The sequence below is a fragment of the Pteropus alecto genome, unplaced genomic scaffold (assembly GCF_000325575.1).
Source record: "Pteropus alecto unplaced genomic scaffold, ASM32557v1 scaffold37, whole genome shotgun sequence".
NCBI lineage: Eukaryota > Metazoa > Chordata > Mammalia > Chiroptera > Pteropodidae > Pteropus > Pteropus alecto.
This window is the reverse complement of record NW_006440605.1, coordinates 920,484-939,347: the sequence shown is the minus strand read 5'-3', so window position 1 is coordinate 939,347 and position 18,864 is coordinate 920,484. Positions and strand designations below refer to the sequence as shown.

Sequence of the window (18,864 nt, the reverse complement as noted above, 5' to 3'; positions counted from 1 at the left end):
GAGTGGGCAAATCACCACCCACGTGACCAGGCATTTTGCCGGGGGCTGCCTCGTGTCCCGCAGTTCTGTGGGTGTTTGCAGTGGGGCTTGTCATGAAGTAGTGGTCTGCTGGAGGGCGCGTGGGAGGGGGCGAGGGTGGCATTCAGGGCCCCTGAGCCCCTGCCAAACACAATTGCTTTGCCACGCACGCTGCTCCCTTCCCAGGGAGGAGTTCCAAGTCACATCCCATCGCGATAGGTCCTCCTGCTAGAGCCAGAGAGACCCAGCCAGCCCTGGCTTTGTGGCCGGGGTTCTAAGCTTTGCACCATACAGTTCAGCCATTTAAAGTGTCCTGTGCAGTGGCTCTCATCACAGTATCATGACCATCACCACGGTCACCCCAGCACCACAGTCAGTTTTAGACTATTTTCATCACCCGAAAAAGAAACCCCGTCTCCATTGGCAGCCGCGCCCCGTCCTTCCCTCAGCTGCTGGGGACTCCTAATCTATCATCTATCTCTACGAATTTGGCTATTCTAGGGACCTCATATAAATGGACTCATGAAATATTTGTCCTTTTGCATCTGGCTTTTTTTCATTTAGCATGATATTTTCAACATTTATCCACATTGTAGTAGGTGTCAGAATTTCCTTTTTTATGGCTGAGTAATAGTCCATGTGCAGATGTAACACATTGCGCTTTTCACAGAATCCTGTGAGACTTCAGCAAGGTCATTGCCAAGCATAATTCCTAGTGCTTATGGTCTCAATCAGCTTTCCTCTCTCACTAGCTGCATTATTTTCAGTTGAGTAACATTAGCAATAAGTACATAGAATTAGGTAGTATGTATTTTACTTCTCTTTGTGGGGAGGTACACATTTGAAGGTATTAATAAAAATGTCCAAAAGAAGTCTATTGCCATGCTACCCTGAACAAGCCCTATCCTGTCTGATCTGGGAAGCTAAGCAGGGTTGGGCCTGATTAGTACTTGGAGGGGAGACCAACTAGGAAGACCAGATGTTGTAGGCGTAAAAAATAAAAAAAAGAAGGGAAAATTTTTTTTAAATGTTCAAAAGAAAGGGTGCACCCTGAAAGCATAATCCTAACGTAGTCTTCATTTATTCATTTCATCCCATCCTAACTCTTTGTTTTCTCTGGACGGTAATGAAATATGTGTCCTGCACGGATGCCACAGCGTCATACAGTAATGTACGTTTGTCAGTCAATCCCAACAAGACTCTGAGTGAGTTAGAAATACAGAAATATTTTCTTTATCGAGATATTCTTTTCCATCTTGGATCAAAAGCTGAACTCACCCTTAACTGTGGAACGTCAGGGACACCCCCACGAAAAATCAGGAGCCGAACAGGTCCACCCACTCTTCATTATTATCTTCCTCCTGGAAAGTCCAGCCAGGTCATATGGGGGAAGACAGAAGGAAGATGTAGTTGGAAGGGAAGTGACAGAATTGTTTTTTGTATATGACATGATTATTCGCCTGCAATAAAATCTAGTGGAAAGTGATTGGAACCAGTAAGAAGTTTCAGTCATTTAAGTGAATGTGGTGAGCTATACTTAACACTCCCGTGTGAGAAAGTCTAAGTCATAATCACAGCAGCCAAAGCATAAAACCAGGAGACTTGTAAGAAGCAGTTCAGCCTAAATGGCTGAAGGATGACTTTCAGGATTAGAAAACTAAGTCTCAGGGCTCTCGGTTTGTCCTAAACTAATAAATCGGCCTGTTAGGGTCTCACCACACCCCGCTGGGTTTGAGATTTACGATTGGGGGAAGCCATCGGAAGGAAGGCAGGGCCAGGCCCTCGCATCTCAGGAAGGTAGGGTCAGCGGGGATCGTGGGAGGCCAGCCCCGCCCTGCAAGGGCCCCCCCAGCACCGGCTCCTGGAGAACAGGCACACAAGAGTGACTGCCACCGGCACTTGGCTTTGCAGAGCGACTGAATGTGAAAGACCAGCAGATTGCTCAGAGCCTCAGCGAGAAGCAGCACATCTACCTGGAGATGGCCGAGATGAGTGGGCTGGAAGACGTGCCTCAGCCACGACTCCTCTTCCGAGGAGGGGACGCCCCGGAGAACCTGCAAGGGGAGCTGATCCTCAAGTCGGCCATGACCGAGAGTGAGTCACCTCGCCCCAGGGTCTTCATGGGGTGCTGCCCCCCTCCCAAGCCACAGCCCTTCCTGGGTGGCCTCGAGGGGCTCCAGGCTAGGCACACAGCCCAGGGTGGCCGACTCACCCCCTATTCAGGTCACACTTCTGTCCAGTGGGCAGCCGGAGCAGCGCGGCCCGTGCCCTGGCGCCGACCAGAGCCAGAGGGTCCTTAGACACAAGCCGGTGTGTCCCCCTCGTTCCAGATATAGAGCACCTTCTCTCACAGTCGACAAACACTTCCCAGGGCCTGCTGTGTGCAAGGCACCACGCCGGCCCCCAAGACGTAAAGGAGAATGTGTTCCCCACATTGAGGTGCTTCCTCTCTTTCTAAGAAGTGTGTTACTGATGCTATATCTAGAAAAAGGCACACGTACACATTTGGTGGGTCGTTAGAGGCCTGCTGGACCCAGCAGCCCTCCCTGGAGCAGCCCTGGGCCTGAACCCCACATCTAGCGGGAAGATGCACCAGCAGCCCCAGGAGGGTGCCGGCCGGTAGGTGGCCTGCCCACCCCGTGTGCACCCTGTCAAGCCCACTTCACACACCAGAGCCCCTGGCAGCCTCCATGCAGCTGCTGAGCGCCGTGCTGGTCAGGGCACGTGTCAGGCCAGGCAGCCTCTGCTTATTCGGGGGGACATCAGCACCCCTCTTTCAGCAGCGAACAAGACAGCCCTGCCTCCAGAGCTTTCCTTCAGAGTGAAGAGAACAGAGCAGAGGGGACCCACGTAGACTCTGTCCCCACTCAGCCTTGCTTCCCCTAGCCACAGCGGCGTCCTTCCTCCCATTTCTCCCATTTGGCCATTGTCCTTGGCCCCTGAGGTCCTCTCATGTCCTGTGCCTCAGCCTGGAATGTTCTCCCTATCTCCTCACCTGGCCAAAGCCTGACTGTCTTAGAGCACTTTGTGTGACCAGCCCTGTCCCCAAGGATGCCCGCCCATGGCCCCCGACATTCTGTATGACTGTTGTCACATAAGCAATGGCCACACCGAGTTCCCTACTAGACCCAGCACATACTCAGGCCCAGGGCCTGGGACGCCCTGTCTATGTGCTGCCCCACGAGCTGGCCTCCTATAAACTCAGATTGGCCTGTCCTGGTGGCAGTACCTGTGCAGGGAGCACACAGGCTCAGTGGGGCTGAGTTCCCATGTCAGGCAATTGGGAATGGGTGACCAATGCCCCACAGACCTCCGCCTGGGCCCCACCACACCTACACCGTCGGCGTGGCTCTGGGGGTAACTGGGTCCCTCCTGTCTTTTTCTGTAGTCGAGGACATCCAGAGCCTGATCTGCAGGAGACTGGGCAGCACCGACAGCCAGGCAGGAGACGGGGGCGGCTCCACGGGCCTGCGCCACAGGGCAGAGACTTTTGGGGGCCACGACAGCGCCAGCGTCCCTGGCAAGAGTGAGTGGTGCACCCACCCGGGGCGGGGCTCCTGGGGAGGGTCAGCAGCCAGAGGTTCAGTTCCTTCCGATTTCCCCCCGCAGCATCCTGGACAAAGCCGGGCATTTGCCGTCTGGCACCCCTCCTGCTGTTTCCCTTCAGTCTCTGTAAACTCTTCGTGGTCAGGGTTCCGGAACCTTCCAAGTGCTGGTCATGTTTTGACCCGCTCTTGCTGATATCTGTGCCGCAAATGCCACCAGCAGCCCAGCCACAATTTCCTACCCAGGCTGGGGTAGGGCTTATAGACCCCTGTGGGACCTCAGCATCCTCACATGCTTGGCTTGGGGTTTCAGATGGCAGTTTTAAGAAGAAGATGGGCAGCATTGACCCCAGTCCCCAAGACTGGCAGGACCCCATGAGCAGCCCAGATGCGAGGCTCGGCGACACCTCCGGGGCTCCTGAGGAAGCAACACAGACGGTACGTTGCTTTGGACATTCCTGAGCTCAGTACAGAGTCAGGTCAGGTTCTGTTAATTGTCCTTTGCAAGTGTAAACAGCGTGCATTCTGGTCGTCCAGTCTTTCTGTCTTGTGGCAAATAGCAACAAGTGCCCTTCGTGTCCCAGGCTAATGTACAGGCAGGAGAGCCTCCATGTTTCTCCCTGCAGGCCCCAGGAATGGTGGGAGGCCAGGGAGGGGACGAGCTCAGGGCAGAAGCCATGGCCTCATCAACGGGAGAAACACCATATAGAGACCACAAGCTTTCGTTGTCTCCGTACCCACGGATGCCAAAGTCATGCTGGCTGCTTCCTCCCCTTTGACGCAAAAGTCTCCGCCTTACCAGGCTCCAGGGTCGAGCAGGGCCGGGAGGTGGGCTAGAGTCCAAGGCTGGCTGCCTGTAACCGTCGCTCTGTCCGGGCCCACCTAACCTCCAGGCCTCCCACACGGTTGGGCCCATGACAGCTGCCCTCTCACCTTCTGGAGCCACCTGCAGCCTCATTTTTTAGACACCAAGACTCACACAAGTCACATGACCAGACGGGACCTGTCCCGTGCCAAGGGAGTGTCTGGTCTCACTTGTGTTGGATTGGCCCTTAGAAACTCTGCTTTGACGCTTGTCTCCACAGGCAGAGGCTCTGGGCGCCGAGCCGGGCCCCCGTCTGCCCACCATCCTGGAGTCGGAGGTAGGCTCGGGCTTGTCCATCTCCCCGGGGACTGGCATGCACACCTGATAAAGCTGCAGGCAGAGAACAAGCATGTCTCTTTCCCCCTCTCCACAGCTTGTCCAGCGGATCCAGACATTGTCCCAGCTGCTCCTCAGCCTCCAGGTACAGGGGCTTGGAGGGGGGTGACAGGCTGCACTGCCCTTCTCCTTGCTGAGGTTGGGATCTGGGGCGGGGGGCGGGGAGCATAGCCACTCACCAGCCCCCTCCCCCAGGCGGTCATCGCCCAGCAGGACAGCTACGTGGAGATGCAGAGGGCTGCCATCCAGGAGCGTGAGAAGCAGTTCCGGCTTCAGTCAACACGCGGAAACCTGCTGCTAGAGCAGGAGCGGCAGCGCAACTTCGAGAAGCAGCGGGAGGAGCTGGCGGGCGTGCAGAAGCTGCAGAGCCAGCTGCGGCTGGAGCAGCAGCGCTGGGAGCGCGAGCGGGCGCGCCAGCAGCAGGAGCTGGACCTGGCCTCAGCCCGGCTGCAGCAGCGCCAGAGCGAGGTGGTGCAGCTGCAGGAGCGGCTGAGCCAGGAGCGCGCCGAGCTGGAGCAGCAGCGCCAGGCCTACCAGCACGACCTGGAGCGGCTGCGCGAGGCCCAGCGTGCGGTGGAGCGTGAGCGCGAGCGGCTGGAGCTGCTGCGGCGGCTCAAGAAGCAGAACACGGCCCCCGGAGCGCTGCCACCCGAGATGCCCGCGGAGGTGAGCACGGGAGAGTGGTCTGTCGGCGTGGGCGCACTGCAGAAGCACGTGTGTGGGCGTGAGAATCTGTGAGTGTAACCATGCATGTGCACGTGGGGGTGCAAGCATGGTCGTGTGTGTCGGTGTGACCGGCAACAAATGGCATCTCTTTCAGGCAGCACCAGGCTCTGTCCCCAGATCACACCCCTGCCCCAGCTGAGAGGCCGAGAGGCCAGGAGCCCGGTGGGTGGTGCTAGGAAGAGTGCTCCCTGTGGGCCCGGGGAGGGGGGCCTTGCAGGAGGAGCCACCACCCAGATGTGACTTCTATCCCTCTTTTAGGCCCAGCCCCCAAGCCACCCCCCCAGCTTCAACGGGGAAGGGCTGGAAGGGCCTGCTGCCCTCGCCAAAGGCCTGGGGCCCCGGGGGAGCGTGCTGCTGTCCACCACTGGACCCGAGTACCCCGAGCGCCCCGAGGTGGCTCGCCGGGACAGCGCCCCAGCTGAGAGCCGGCCGGCAAAGAGCGACGTGCCCATCCAGCTGCTCAGCGCCACCAACCAGATCCAGAGGCAGGCGGCCGTGCAACAGCAGATCCCCACCAAGCTGGCCGCCTGCACCAAGGGCGGCAAGGACAAGGGCGGCAAGAGCAGGGGCTCCCAGCGCAGTGAGAGCTCGAGTGAGTCCTGCTCTGGGGCGGGGCAGGGGGCTGAGCCCCGTCAGGAGTGAGTGAGCTCTGGGAGATCAGTGACCTCCGGTGCCTGCCCAGCCCCTCATCCTGGGTGGGGAGGTCCAGTCATAGGCAGTTTGTGACACCAGAGCAGCTGCTTATAGGCAAACAAAAACAGGACCCCAGGGCGATCCTTCGGTGGGGGCGCCAGGGGGAACCAGAAGGCACAGCTGGCAACATGGCTGAGGCCGCCACTCCACCTTCCACATGGAGGTCTTCCATCTCAAGAAGCAAAATCGACATGAGAGAGCCCAGGTCTTTTTTCCCACCTCATTCCTCACACAGGAACGGGGCCAGGGAGTGTCTTGTGGGGGTGGTCACCAGAGGCAAGAAGTCAGAACCTCAGGCACTTAGGGATGGCACGGTGACAGGTGCTAGTGCTCTCCACCCGGTGCCAACCGAGGTGCCAGGGGCTCTACCCTGTGTCTTTCCACGAAGGGGACATTAGGCTCTTGCCCCAGAGCACCCTGCAGTGGATGGTCCCATGGTAGAAAAGCTCAAGGGCTCCCTTGGGCACGGTGAGTGTGCCAGCAGGGGGCGCCCTCCCCGGGAGGTTCCTGAGGAGCATGGCCTGTGTCCCAGGACCACTAGGTCCAGAGGTTGAGGTACTCTAGGAGCCCTCTGGGGTCGGCTGGGGGCTGTTTTCCCTGTTTTGGTGTCAGCGTATTTGGGGCTTACTGCCCGAGCGGGTTTGTCCGTGGACACGGGTGCCATGGGAAGTGCTGAGGCGTGGTACAGGACTGTGGCCGAGGTAGGGGTCCGCTATGTGCCTGGAGCAAGGCCAAGCACCCCAAGTTGCACCCTCCTCCCTCCTTCAGCCTCATTTGACTTGAAACAGCAGCTGCTTCTCAACAAACTCATGGGCAAGGACGAGAACGCCTCTCGGAACCGCCGCTCGCTGAGCCCCGTCCAGCTTGGCAGCCATAGCTCCGCATCCCCCCGAGGTGAGCCCAGCCGCCTGGGCAGTGGGGCCGCCCACGGTGCCTGGAGACTCCTGACACCCCGTGCCCCTCTCTTCCAGACCCCTCCTGCCAGGCCCCGAGCCCAGGCCCAGCTGACGTGTTCCCTGAGTGCGTTCCCCTCAAGGCTGGGAGCACACCCTCTCCGCCCATGCCACTGACCCCCACACCACTCAACAAGGAAGATGCCAGCAAGGAAGACGTCATCTTCTTCTAGGGGGCATGGCACGAGGTGCAGACCCCTCCCTGCCCTGCCCACCCTCTGTGCTCATTGGGGAGTTTCCCAGCGGTCCCTCTTCCCTGCCCAGCAAACCACCATGGACAGCTGCCTGGCTGGGGTTCGTCAAGGTTGGGGCTGGCCTGTCATCGGCTTTTTCTGTAGGATTTGCAGTGGTGCCTGGGTAACTTTCTAAACCTCTTTTTTATGTGTATACAAAAAGGAAAGTTTTTAATTGAAGGTTGAACCAGAGCTACCCAGGAGCCGTTTGAAATTGTAGCAGCCCATTTGGGCAGGGAGAGATCAACTCCAAGCCATTTGTCCAAGGTAGAGACAAATGAGGGTGTTTCCACATGGAGCCTGATGACAGGCCAGACCCCAGTCTGAGAAGAAGGTGCTGGCACCAGGCCGGCTCCACAGCCACTAGGAGATGCCGGAGCTGGAGCATGTCATTAGGGCACCAGGAGGGGCCAGGTGGTGTCAGTTGTGTCTGTCGGCAGGATCAGAGCAGAGATCCGCCTGGGTTCATGGTGAACTCAAGGCCAGGGCATGGGCTCAGACAAGGGAGACAGCAGCCTACCTGGGGATAGAGGGCCACAGGGCAGAATAGCTGGGGAGCATGGCCGATGGCACTCCAGGCAGGTTCTATAGGGTTAAAAGCTGGACTCAAAAGCGTCCGCTTATAACTCATTTTAGTTTGGTGGAGGTTTTTAAAATCTGTTGTCCAACTTGGCACTTTCCCAAGGTGCCTCACCGACTCGGCATGCTCCTCCCAGTGCATGGCCAAACCTAGAGCTTCAGCCAGCACACACCCAAAGTTCCCAGCCCCAGGCCAGGTCCTCGGTCCCCGTGAGATGGGCCACTTTTCCTGGGGCTGCTGGGACCCAGGGCTGCTGTCCTGTGCTGATGATCTGTAGGTGCCGGGACAGTGCGGAGCACAGCAGCAGGGCCACCACATCAGGCCGTTGAGGGTGACACGCTGGACGGAGCCATGTGGCCCAGAAGCCTCAAATGGGCAGATGGCCACTTCACAGGCGCCACGTATCCAGTGAGCTTTTGTAGCTGTCAACTTCCCCCTGGAGGAGGGCAAGGGCCACCAGGCCAGCTGCATGGCTGTAGATGGTGGGGATGGTGTCGCATGTCCAGGGTAGCAATTGGGTCACATTCGTGTTTCAGCTCTGGCTAAACTCAAGAGTGAGTGCCAGAGTGGGAAAGGGGGGACATTCCAGCCTTTTCTGCACCCTGGGCTCGCCACACTGGGCCCAGAGCCCAGCACCTCCCGAAGTGTTGGCAGGAGGGGACTGGGTCCTAGGCTGCCCCGGAGCAAGGGCACCGCAGGGTCGAGGTGACACAGCCAGTTGGTGACAAGGAACTGAAAGCAGCAGTTAGGAATCTCCCAAGCACAGAATGATGAGGCGTCCCCATCCTTGTCTCCCAGTCCCCGCCCCCGCCTTCCATGACAAGAACCTCTCCCCCGACCCTTTGCCTTCGTCCAGAGGGCCTGCAGCATCGTTGAGGAGCAAGAAGCGCCCACCTCAGCCCTGTGACACGTCGGAGCTCCTCTGTGCCATGTCTGTAATTAGTGTTTTGTGTTTTTGTACTGAGATGAATGAGAGCACTTTAGAAAAGTTGACTTTACCTTCCTGCCCTATATGAAGAGAACATTCCTGGGCCCTCTGTGCTGGGTGATCTCGAGGCCGTGCACCCCCTGTCCACGTGCTCTGCGCCGACCCTCCAGGATGCCACAGTTCCTCGGATGATGAGCCCAAAGGATTTCCCCTTGGCCTCGTGGTGGGAATCGGCACTCCCTGCCCCACAGCCGAGGGAGTCTCCAGTCACGCCACACGGAGGGCAGGTCATCAGCACATCCTCTGGCCAGCACCGGGTGGTCACTTCTGGGTACCAATTTTCTTTGTAAAGTTGGTGGCCAAGCAAATGTTCTTATTCCTGTGGGATCTGCACATCTTCGTTAATTGCGACCATGATCTTAGTCCACCTGAGAATTATTGTTACGATGATTGCAGCATTTCCTCGTGCGGGATATTTCAGAACCACGTTAGAACTTAAGACCTGATTCTAGCAATAAAAGTGTCTTAAGATGAGCTGACGGGAGTAGCTGTTCTTTAGGGTTTTATTGTAGGATCATCTACCCAAACATCCGTGCTGTAATGGTGGGGGCTCCCCAAGGCTCACCCCACCTGGCAGGGCCCCCTTGGAGTATCTGCTGCAATAAGACCTCAGGGAGGCCTGAATACAGATCAGGGAGCCTGAGAACCGGGGCCTGTGACAACCAGGCTGTGACGTCCCACCCCTTCCCGCAGGCCCGGGATACCATAGAAGGCCCCTTAGCTGCTGTCACCTCTCCTGCTGGGTGCAAGCATCAGGCCAGTGGGGGAGTGACCACGCTACTCCTGCCCTGTGACGGGTAAGGAATGCAGGGAGACGAGGACACCTGGGCAAGTGACAAAGCCTCGGTGCTGCTAGCCGTGACCAGCTGCCTATACGCCAGGCCTGTCGTGAGTGGTGGGATCTGCCGGGAGACTGCACTGAGGACCCAAGGCCCATTCGCCTGCTCTGGTGCCCTCTGAGGAAGCCCTTGGTGATAACATCTGGACATTGAAAGCTGGAGGCAGGGGCCCAGTCAAGGTCAGCATGCAGGCAATGCCACCAAGTCCTGCTCTGGCTGGGCGCCTCCCGCCCCCGGTCAGGCCTGCCCCTAGGGTCCCGGGATGTCAGCCCCCTGCTCCCTGAGCGAGCCAAGTTTGTGGCGGATGTTTCCCCTGCATCTTGCTGGCCCAGGACGGGCAGCGGGCAGGCATGCGGACACACAGGCAGAGTCGCTGCAGCCACCCAGCAGTGAACCCAGGCAGCTGTGGCCCCAGCGCTGCCATGAGGCCAACCCTGACTGCCTGGAAGCTGCAGCCAGACCCCTGGCACCCAGCTCTGCCCAGAGGTACCCCCGCCTTTTGGGGGACCTGTGATGTGACGCATCACATATTTATTTAAGTGTTCACATGACTTCACAGACATTCTGCTTTGTGTGCCTTACAGATGTTCACTCTGAGTCTCCACATAGGCAGGCAAGTGAGGCTCTGACCCCCACCCTAATCTCGCTGGTGCCCTTCGCTCTGGGAAGGGGGCCCCCCACTTTGCAAGAGGGGAGGGGAGACTGACCTACCCTGGCCCCTAACCCTAGTCCACAGGATGCTTTGGCCAAGGGCAGAGTGGGGTCTCTTGCACTCCGTGTTACCCTGAGCAACCCTCCATCTCAGCTGTTCCCAGCCACCTATCCTCCCTGGAAAAGAACCAGCCGTGGTTGAAATCACACGAGGCTTCAGGGACTGCAAACACTGATGCCTTGTTGGATCTTCCCAGCGCCTGGGGGACATAAGGCATAGCCCGATTCCCTCCATTCTTCCACTGGCACTCGGGTAGGTTCAAGGACACATCAACAGTGATAGGCAGGCGTGGGCTGCCCATCATCTACCGTGGCCACACATATGCAGCCTCTCCATCTGAAAACAGACATCCCATCCTGCCACGATCGCCATGAGGTAGGAGACAGGAGCCGTGCATCTTCAGACACTAGCCCATGCAGCCTGGCCCCAGCTCAGAGCCCACGAGATGCTCAGACCCACCCCGAATGGATGACAACCTTGGTCCGAGCTATGGCTGAGTGTCAGCTGCTTTGGCCACGACAAGCAGCCTGTAAATTCCAGAAGGATGAGACACAGACATGGCCTGGTGGGAGGCAGCATCAGCAGCCAGGTGCCCATGACTTCGGGATAAAGGATGAGACACAGACATGGCCTGGTGGGAGGCAGCATCGGCAGCCAGGTGCCCATGACTTCGGGATAGTGAACTGTCCTCCGTAGCTAAAGGCCGCTCGTGGGCAGCAGAGTTAGAGAGGACCTACTGCCCAAGGATGTCCCAGAAGGCAGGCTGGGGAGGTGTGGTGTCCCACTGTGGCCCCATCCCAAGAGAAACACCCCCAGGCATACCTGCCGCCCTCCCTAAAATAGACAGAGGGCACAAGAGAGGGCATGGGGGTGAGCGGGCCTATGGACGGGAGGGACCAGGAACCGTTGAGTTTAGGGAAAAGGAACCACACCTGGGCCTGGCACCAGCACCACATATTTAATTGATTCTCATTTCAGCTTTCCTAAGGCCCACTTGGCACTCACCATCCTGGCCCCCTGGTTGTCTTTATCTGAATACAGGATGATGCTAGGGAACAAAGCGAGGCCCAGCTGAGGCCTCAGCATGCGGGGCCTGAGTGGGAAGGCCCCTTCCCCCAGCGCCTGGGGGATGACCCACGCCCCATACCCCACCCCACCATGCGCTTGCACCCCAAGCTGCTCTGTGAGTTCTCTGGGTTGCATCTCCCCACACCTGGCCTTGATTTGCCCAGTTAGAGACCCAGCCCCCTGCCTGCGTGACTTCTGCTCTGCGGGAAAGGGCCTTCATTAGGGTTCCAGCTGCATCCACACACCCCCGGGCCGCATCAGGGGGTGGTGGCATCAGCCCGGCCACCAGCCCGGACTGCCTGGTACACACTGAGGAGGGAGGACACAGTGCCCAGGAGGCCCACCACCCACGGGGGGAAGCGGCCAGCCCACAGGACTCCTGGGGGCAGCCAGTGCACGGCGTTGGCCAGGTCGGCCAGGTTGCTCAGGAGAGTCAGCACCTCCGACTGGATCTGGGCCTCCACTGCCCTCCACTTGCTCCGGGGCAGCCGGCTGTGGGAGCAAAGAGGAGATGCTGGGGAAGGCCCGGTGTGCCTGTGCTCACCCGCACCACAGGGCAAGGAGTGACCACAGACCTGCTCGTGAACAAGGGGTCCCTGTCACCTCCCCCCACACACACAAAGGGAGCCCACAGCGTGAACAGGACATGGACCAGCATGGAAAGTCTCAAATCCATACCTCAGCCCTCCCAACCCCTGGAATCGGCCAGAAAGGTGGGCTGGAGGCCGCCAGTGGGTAGGTTCCAGGCCTGCGCCGGGCACAGTTCTTCCCCAGGATGACACAGTGACAGTGACCATGGACCTCAGGAAACTGACTCCATCTCCTATCACGCTCTGCCCTGGGGACATGGCCGTGAAGGCTCCGCCCTGGAATCCTGGCTGTTTCCTGCTTCTGGGACTTCAAGTGAGCCTCAGTTTCCCCATCGGTTAGAGTACTACCAGCCACCTGGAGACTGCTGTGAGGCCCAGTGACCGCGCGCCCATCACGGCCCAGCACGGGCCCTGCACACAGGCAGGGCCGATAACCGATGGTGACGCTGAGCACCTCCCCAGTGGGGGAAACCCGCTGGGGCCCCAGCTGGCAGGAGGGGAAGTCGGCCTTTTTCCGAGACAAAACCCCAGACGTACCTGGTGAAGGCGGCCATAGGGCTCCTCAGCTGCTTTCTCAGCTTCGCGACCATCCACAAGGACCTGCGACACAAGAGAGGATCGGAGGACACGCCGCCGGACGGGGCAGAGAAGCGGGGGGCGCACAGGGCTTTGATCGCCAACACCAGGTCGAGAGGAGGCTCTGCCACCTGCCTCCTCTTGCCATTGCAGCCACAGGTTCCCTGTAACGGGTGCCAAGCTGTCCAACAAGTGGCTCCGACTGACCATCTGAAGTGAGTCTGACAACCCTCTGGGCCCGAGGGCCAGCGTCGCAGGCTGAGGAAGCAGCCGGCTGTGCTCCCTGGGGACTCTAGGGCCCTGCAGGGCGCCCACCCGGGCTGCCCCACCTGGCCCCTGCACCCTGCAGCCTGGGCTGTGGGGTGGGCAGGTGCACGAATGTGCTGAGCCCTGCCCGCTGGAGGGCTGACCCCAGCGAGACTCCCCAGCTGGGAGGTCCAAGGACTGGTCACCTCTCCCCAGCCACCATGTACCCATCCAAGTGACATGTCCCCAGAGAGTACAGGACACTGGGAAGCACCTGCAGTGAAGTAAGTGTGTCTGCATCACAGCCACCTGGGGCACTAGGGGAAAATGATGATTCCTGGGCCACCAGACCTATGGACTCAGAGCCTCTGGGTGCCTGGCCCCGACCTCTGCATTTTAACAATCTCCCAGGTCACTCTCCAGCACACTGAAGTCTAAGGACACCTGATCATGACCAGCACATATCAACGCTCCCCAACCCCCACCTCATCGTCCACACCAAATACAGAGAAATGGCGGGAAAATGACACGCTCTAAAAATGAGTGGAACAACAGGCAGAGCACAGCGGACTTTTAGAGCCATGAAAACACAATGGATGACAGTACAGTGGTGGATACATGTCATTATACCTTTATCCAAATCCACAAAATGTGTAACACAGAGAGTGACCTCTAATGTAGACCATGGACTTGGGGTGAAGATGTGTCAATGGAGGTTCGATTGTGGCACCATGTCTGTAGCGGGGGACGCTGAGGAGCGGGGGCAGGCGTGCATGGAAACTCTACTTTCAGTCAATTTTGCTGTGGACCTAAAAACTGCTGAGAAATATAAAGTCTATTTTTTGAAAATGAATGGAACCAAGGGTGTCCCTAAAACAGGAATGGTAGGTCTCTTGGGATCAGGGGTCACAAGGCACTCTGAGGAGAGGCCGTGAGTCAGGGACACCCCGGGAACTGCAGCTTCAGGAGCATCTAGAGCCCAGCCAGGCCTCTGCCAGAGACCCGGAGCACACGGGGAAGGTCAATGCCAAGAGGAGACAGGGGAAGCTCCACAGACATAGCGACAGTGACAGTGACTGTCCGTGACCACGAGGAGAGCCCAGATCAAGGAGCCGCATCCGTGAAACGAGATCAAAGGTGAGTAAAAACGTGTCGGCAGAGTGTAAGATCAAAGGCTTAAAAGGGTCACAGAGCATGGGGAGGGGATCGATGGATCATGGGTGATCTGAATCATCCATTTTAGGTTTGCTCAGTTTCCGTACTGTCTACGATAAGTGTAAAATCACAGTGTCTGTAACAGGGAAAAACAAGGGCTACTGGACATGAGTGTCTTGCCCAGGGACAAGTGACAGCAGACACGGTCACTGCCCACCCCCGAGGTCAGGGGCTACCCATCAGGGATCCGAGAACCCTTCGGGGCCATGAAACTTGGCCACGGGAGGCCCTGCTCTGCGTGTGCTTTCTGGGGCAGGGGACTCTGAACAAACCCACTCGCAAATTTGCAGAGGAAAATGTTCAAGAGGAAACCATTAAAGTTCTGGAAACCTTACAGTTTTAAGAAGCACGGAGCCAGTCAGGAAACTCCTGGCTGTTTTATCTAGGGATGTTTGTTGACGACAATGCAAGCAGGACTCAGGGACCCGGGTAAAGGCAGCCACTTCTATCCAGGCCACGGAGTTATTTCTTCTTCCTGGATCCAGAATCATAGCCCCCAAAGATGTCCCTGCCCTCATCCCCAGGACCCTTCCATGACAGGACTTTGCAGATGGCACTGACTTAAGGGCCTTGAGATGGGGCGTTATCTGGATGGGCCCAACGTCATCACAAGGGTCCTCATAAGAGGGAGGCAGGAGGGTCAGAGTCAGAGAAGGAGACGTAACGATAAAGCAGAGGCCGGAGCGATGAGCTTAGGAGATGGGGAAAGAGGCCACCAGCCCAGGAATGCAGGAGGGAGTTCTATGAGCTGGAAAAGGCAAGGAGCCTCCAGAAGGATCACGGCCCGGCCCACACCTTGATTTTAGCCCAGGGAGATCCATTTTGGACTTCTGACCTCCAGAACTGTGAGATAATCCACTCACGTTGTCTGAAGCCACCAGGGCTGTGGGCATCTGCTGCAGCAGCCACAGGAGACGGACACAGAGAGGTGGCGATGGCAGGAGGAAAAGGAGCAGCGGCACAGACCCGCCGTCTGCCGACCCCCGAGCACCTCTGGCGCTGTCTCCCAGGGGCTGGCGAGCAGCGCGCTGCTTACCTGGCAATCCCCAGGAGCAGGGACAGGCCCCAGAAGGCTGTGCTCAGTGTCCACCACCAGGCAGAGTCCACACGGAGGATCTTGGCGTCGGCAGCCCAGGCGACATGCTCACAGGGGTAGTACAGCTGGTCAGCCAGGTTACCCAGGACAGATACACAGCGGACAAAGACATCTTCCTCCTGCAGGGCCAGGAGAGGGGCATGGGCCCGGGGTGGGACCCACCCACTGCCCAAATTAGGGGCCCAAGCCATGCCAAAAACTAAGCTTTAAATTTTTTAAGTTCCCAGATGATTCCCTTGTAGGACAGCTTCAACGCCCTGCCTCACAGCCTCCTGCCCCACCACAGGCTCCAGATCCCGCCGGGGGTCTCCAGGCCAGCCGCTCTGGCGCAGGACCCTGAGAGGGGAGCAGGGCAGGCTGGCCCGCAGAGAAGCCTGACTAGGCAGTGGGGAGGGGGACACCTGGCTGTCCCATGCTGCACAGCTGCAGAGAGGGGTGGTCATCTTCCCTACAAACAGGGAAACCAAGGTGCTTAGGGACAGGCCTCAGGCCGCCACACTGCAGATACCCCCAGGGCCTTCTGTCCTGCACTATACCTACGCCTTCAAACCCTGAGTTCTAAACCGGACCGCCTGCACCCAACCAGGCCACAGGAGCCTGGTCCCTGAGGCTGTATTCCCAGCCCTGCCCCCTCGAGGCCAGACCCCCTAAAGGTCACCACGCTGGAGTCACTTCACTTCTCTGTCTTTACCCTCATCATCCTTGCTGCCTGCCATACCCTGTCCTCCTCTCCGTCTTCCCAGGAACCCCATCTCTACCCCCATCAATGCTTTGTGACACTGTGCCCCTCCTTCCTTCTGGCCAGCCATGATCCTGCCTTACTGGGGTTCTGAATCCCACTCCGCCTCCCCCATCCTGCCTGGGTCCTTCTGGTGCATTCTGGCACATTCCCCCTCTCCATGAGGACAACCCCTACCCCAGTGTGCTCATTCCCTTTACATTTCCTGAGAAGCAGAGTGGTCCTCGGCCTACATGGGGAGATGGACATGCTCACGGAGACAGAAGGAACCCAGACACACAGACACAGGACCAACTCTTGTTCTGGCCAAGGGATATACGAGGTGCAGAGGCCCCCACCCCTTGCCTGGGGACTCGAAGGAGTCCTCACAGAGATGTTTGGGGTAGGGGGTCCTCCAGGGATGCACAGGAAGCGTGCCCTAACCAAAGAAGAGGACAGGAAACGGGTGTTGAAACTGGAGGAAGGTCCAGGAAAACACGGGAGACCTGGGATGATCAGGCCACGAGCGCTGGGGCAGAACGGGACAGCATCTGAGCACTGAGGGGGACCCCTGAGAGGGCAGGAGAGAGGGCAAGGCAGCCCCAGGGCAGCTCGTCAGCCCATCCCCTGGGAAAACATCCCCTGGCGGGGACAAGCTGACCCCTGAGTGGGGAGCACAGATCTACGGGCGCTGGTGTGGAATGATGCAGTACTGCTGAACAGCAAAATGCTGTAAATAACCTACATGTCCATCGAGAGAGGCTCAGTCAGATAAATCACTGTCCTACTATATACAGCAGTGTTCTGTGGCCATTGAGAAGGAAGGAACTCTTTTTGGGCTGATATGGAATGCGCTCCGAGTTGTACTGTTAAGTGAAAGAATCAAGTGGCCGAAGAGTGTCAGTGGCACACAACTGTTTATGTAAACGACGTGTACGAGCCTGTGCGGGTACAGAAGATCTCAGGAAGGAAACGCAAGAAGCTGTCAACAGCGGCTGCCCCTGAGGAAGAAAACTGGGGCCCAGGGGAAAAGGAAGGAGAGAGATTTTTTAATGATATACTCTGAGAACGAGCAAACGTATTAGCTACTTTTTAAATTTTCGATTAAAATAAGAAAATCTGCTCATCTCAAAAAAGCAAATAAATCGAAAAAAATAACAAACTGCCCACGCAGTTGCCTTTAGACAAGTCCATCAAACCCCAGCTTCCCAGAGTCTGCACTCCCTCCCCTACGGGCCTAGGCACCCCATTACCTCTGCCCCCAGGCCATACTGCTTAGTGTACATAAACATGGCCAAGTCATCGAAGAGTCGAAGGATGGTCCTGCAGTGGTTGAGTTGGGAGGACAGCACCAGCAGGCGCGTCCCCACTTCTGACCTGGCCGGACATTGTTCCACCAGGGCCCCACCGACCAGCTGGCAGCAGTACCCCAGCGTTCGGATCTGTGGGAAAGCAAAAGCCATCAGCATGGCCCTGCTCCTAGACTGAGCTGGGTCACCTGGCCATGGGCCTCGTAGGATGAGCGAGTGGAAGAGTGTAAATCAACAAGATTTTCATAAAAGCTGAAAGTTTAAAAAGAAACAGTGCAGGTGGGACAAAGGGAAAAGCATGACACCACTGCTCGAGACTCTAAGGGAGTGCTGCTTCATGTCACCGAGGGCACAGCCTTCGGAGGCAGATGTGATGGGGACAAGAAAATGAAAACCCATTTGGAGGGAGACCCTCTAATTAAAAAAAACGAAAGCCCGTTTTCCACCTCCCGGGGCTTTTTCTCAGCAGGCAGGAAGACAGGGCAGAAATGTATATTTGCATCAACCTGGCTGTACTTAAGCCCATGGCTGGGCTAGGGAATACGGACGTGATCGGGCCAGTGGACAAAAGGATAATTGGCTTGAATTATTTTAATGAGAAGGAACCCACTCAGTGGGTGATTTGGGGCATCGTGAACTGAGTTAGCTTAATCACCCTTCTATCTTTATTTCATCTGCTTTTCAGAAATTGCTTTTCCCGGTTTTATATGTTATTTTTATTTGTAACTTCTGTTCAACCCCTTTGTAATGGCAAAATGCTACAATTTAAATGTCCAACTAGGGCGGGGCAGGGTGGTTGTTAAAACCTGAATTCCCAATCATAAGAGATTTGGTTGGAACCTAACTGCCCAACCACCTGATTGCCTGTAACAACCGTAAATGACTCTCTGTATGAGACTAGGTGGGGCTGGCTGAGGATCTGACTTCCGGGGCCTGTATGGAACAACATAAATGCCCAACCCGAGATATGGTCGGAACCTAAACACCCACCAATAGGGGGAGCCCCTGTAAAACCCTAAGTTCCCAGGACATTAATCAGGACATCTCAGGGACCCACTACCGTGGCCTAGTCAGAACCTAAATGTCCAAACACGGGGATGTGGTTGTCGCGTAAATATCCATCCGGGTTGACTTGGCCGCAACAACCTAAATGACCAACTATAAGGAATTTGGTCACAACCTAAATTTCCAGCCATAAGGGGGAGCCCCACAACATCCGAAGTCCTCGTACGAGGCTGTTTGGGACAACCCCGTGGCCATCTTCAGTGGTCTGGTCGGAATCCTAAAGCTCAAACGTGAGGATCTGGTTGGTACTACGATAAATGTCCAGCCGCGATGGGTTGGCCGGAACGTCCTAAATGTCCACCGCTAGGAGACTGGGTGGGAGCCTGCCTCGGACAGGGCCTCTGCGACCCCGCCCCCCTCTCGCCTCAGTTTCCGGGTCTCTGAGATTTGGCCCAACTCCCGGGCCTCAGGCCGCGCTCCGCCCCAGCCTCACCAGGCGGTCCCGGCCCCTGTAAGACTCCAGCGCCGACGCCAGGCCGCTCAGCGCCGCCA

At 57.5% G+C, this 18,864-nt stretch overlaps 2 protein-coding genes and 1 pseudogene across 3 annotated transcripts in view; 2 read left to right on the top strand and 1 right to left on the bottom strand.

Moving 5' to 3' along the window:
* Nucleotides 1–9,411, top strand: part of ARHGEF18 (Rho/Rac guanine nucleotide exchange factor 18) — a 66,082-nt gene extending 56,671 nt beyond the window's left edge. For both annotated transcript variants that reach the window (XM_025050534.1, XM_006917246.3), the window contains 9 exons: nt 1,930–2,112; nt 3,407–3,544; nt 3,877–4,001; nt 4,649–4,705; nt 4,802–4,849; nt 4,960–5,430; nt 5,749–6,082; nt 6,952–7,077; nt 7,155–9,411. In XM_025050534.1, the coding sequence (XP_024906302.1) occupies nt 1,930–2,112; nt 3,407–3,544; nt 3,877–4,001; nt 4,649–4,705; nt 4,802–4,849; nt 4,960–5,430; nt 5,749–6,082; nt 6,952–7,077; nt 7,155–7,309 (1,637 nt within the window). In that variant the 3' untranslated portion in view covers nt 7,310–9,411. The remainder of the gene's footprint in view (nt 1–1,929; nt 2,113–3,406; nt 3,545–3,876; nt 4,002–4,648; nt 4,706–4,801; nt 4,850–4,959; nt 5,431–5,748; nt 6,083–6,951; nt 7,078–7,154) is intronic.
* On the top strand, nt 891–1,009 carry LOC112484177 (annotated as a pseudogene).
* A 2,402-nt stretch (nt 9,412–11,813) lies between the features above and the next one.
* On the bottom strand, nt 11,814–18,862 carry PEX11G (peroxisomal biogenesis factor 11 gamma; the record flags this gene model as incomplete). The annotated part of the gene is made up of 5 exons (XM_006917258.3): nt 11,814–12,048; nt 12,684–12,746; nt 15,220–15,398; nt 17,251–17,439; nt 18,806–18,862. Coding segments are annotated over 5 exons (723 nt in total), but the record flags the coding sequence as incomplete, so codon positions are not given.
* Between the last annotated feature and the right edge of the window lie 2 nt (nt 18,863–18,864).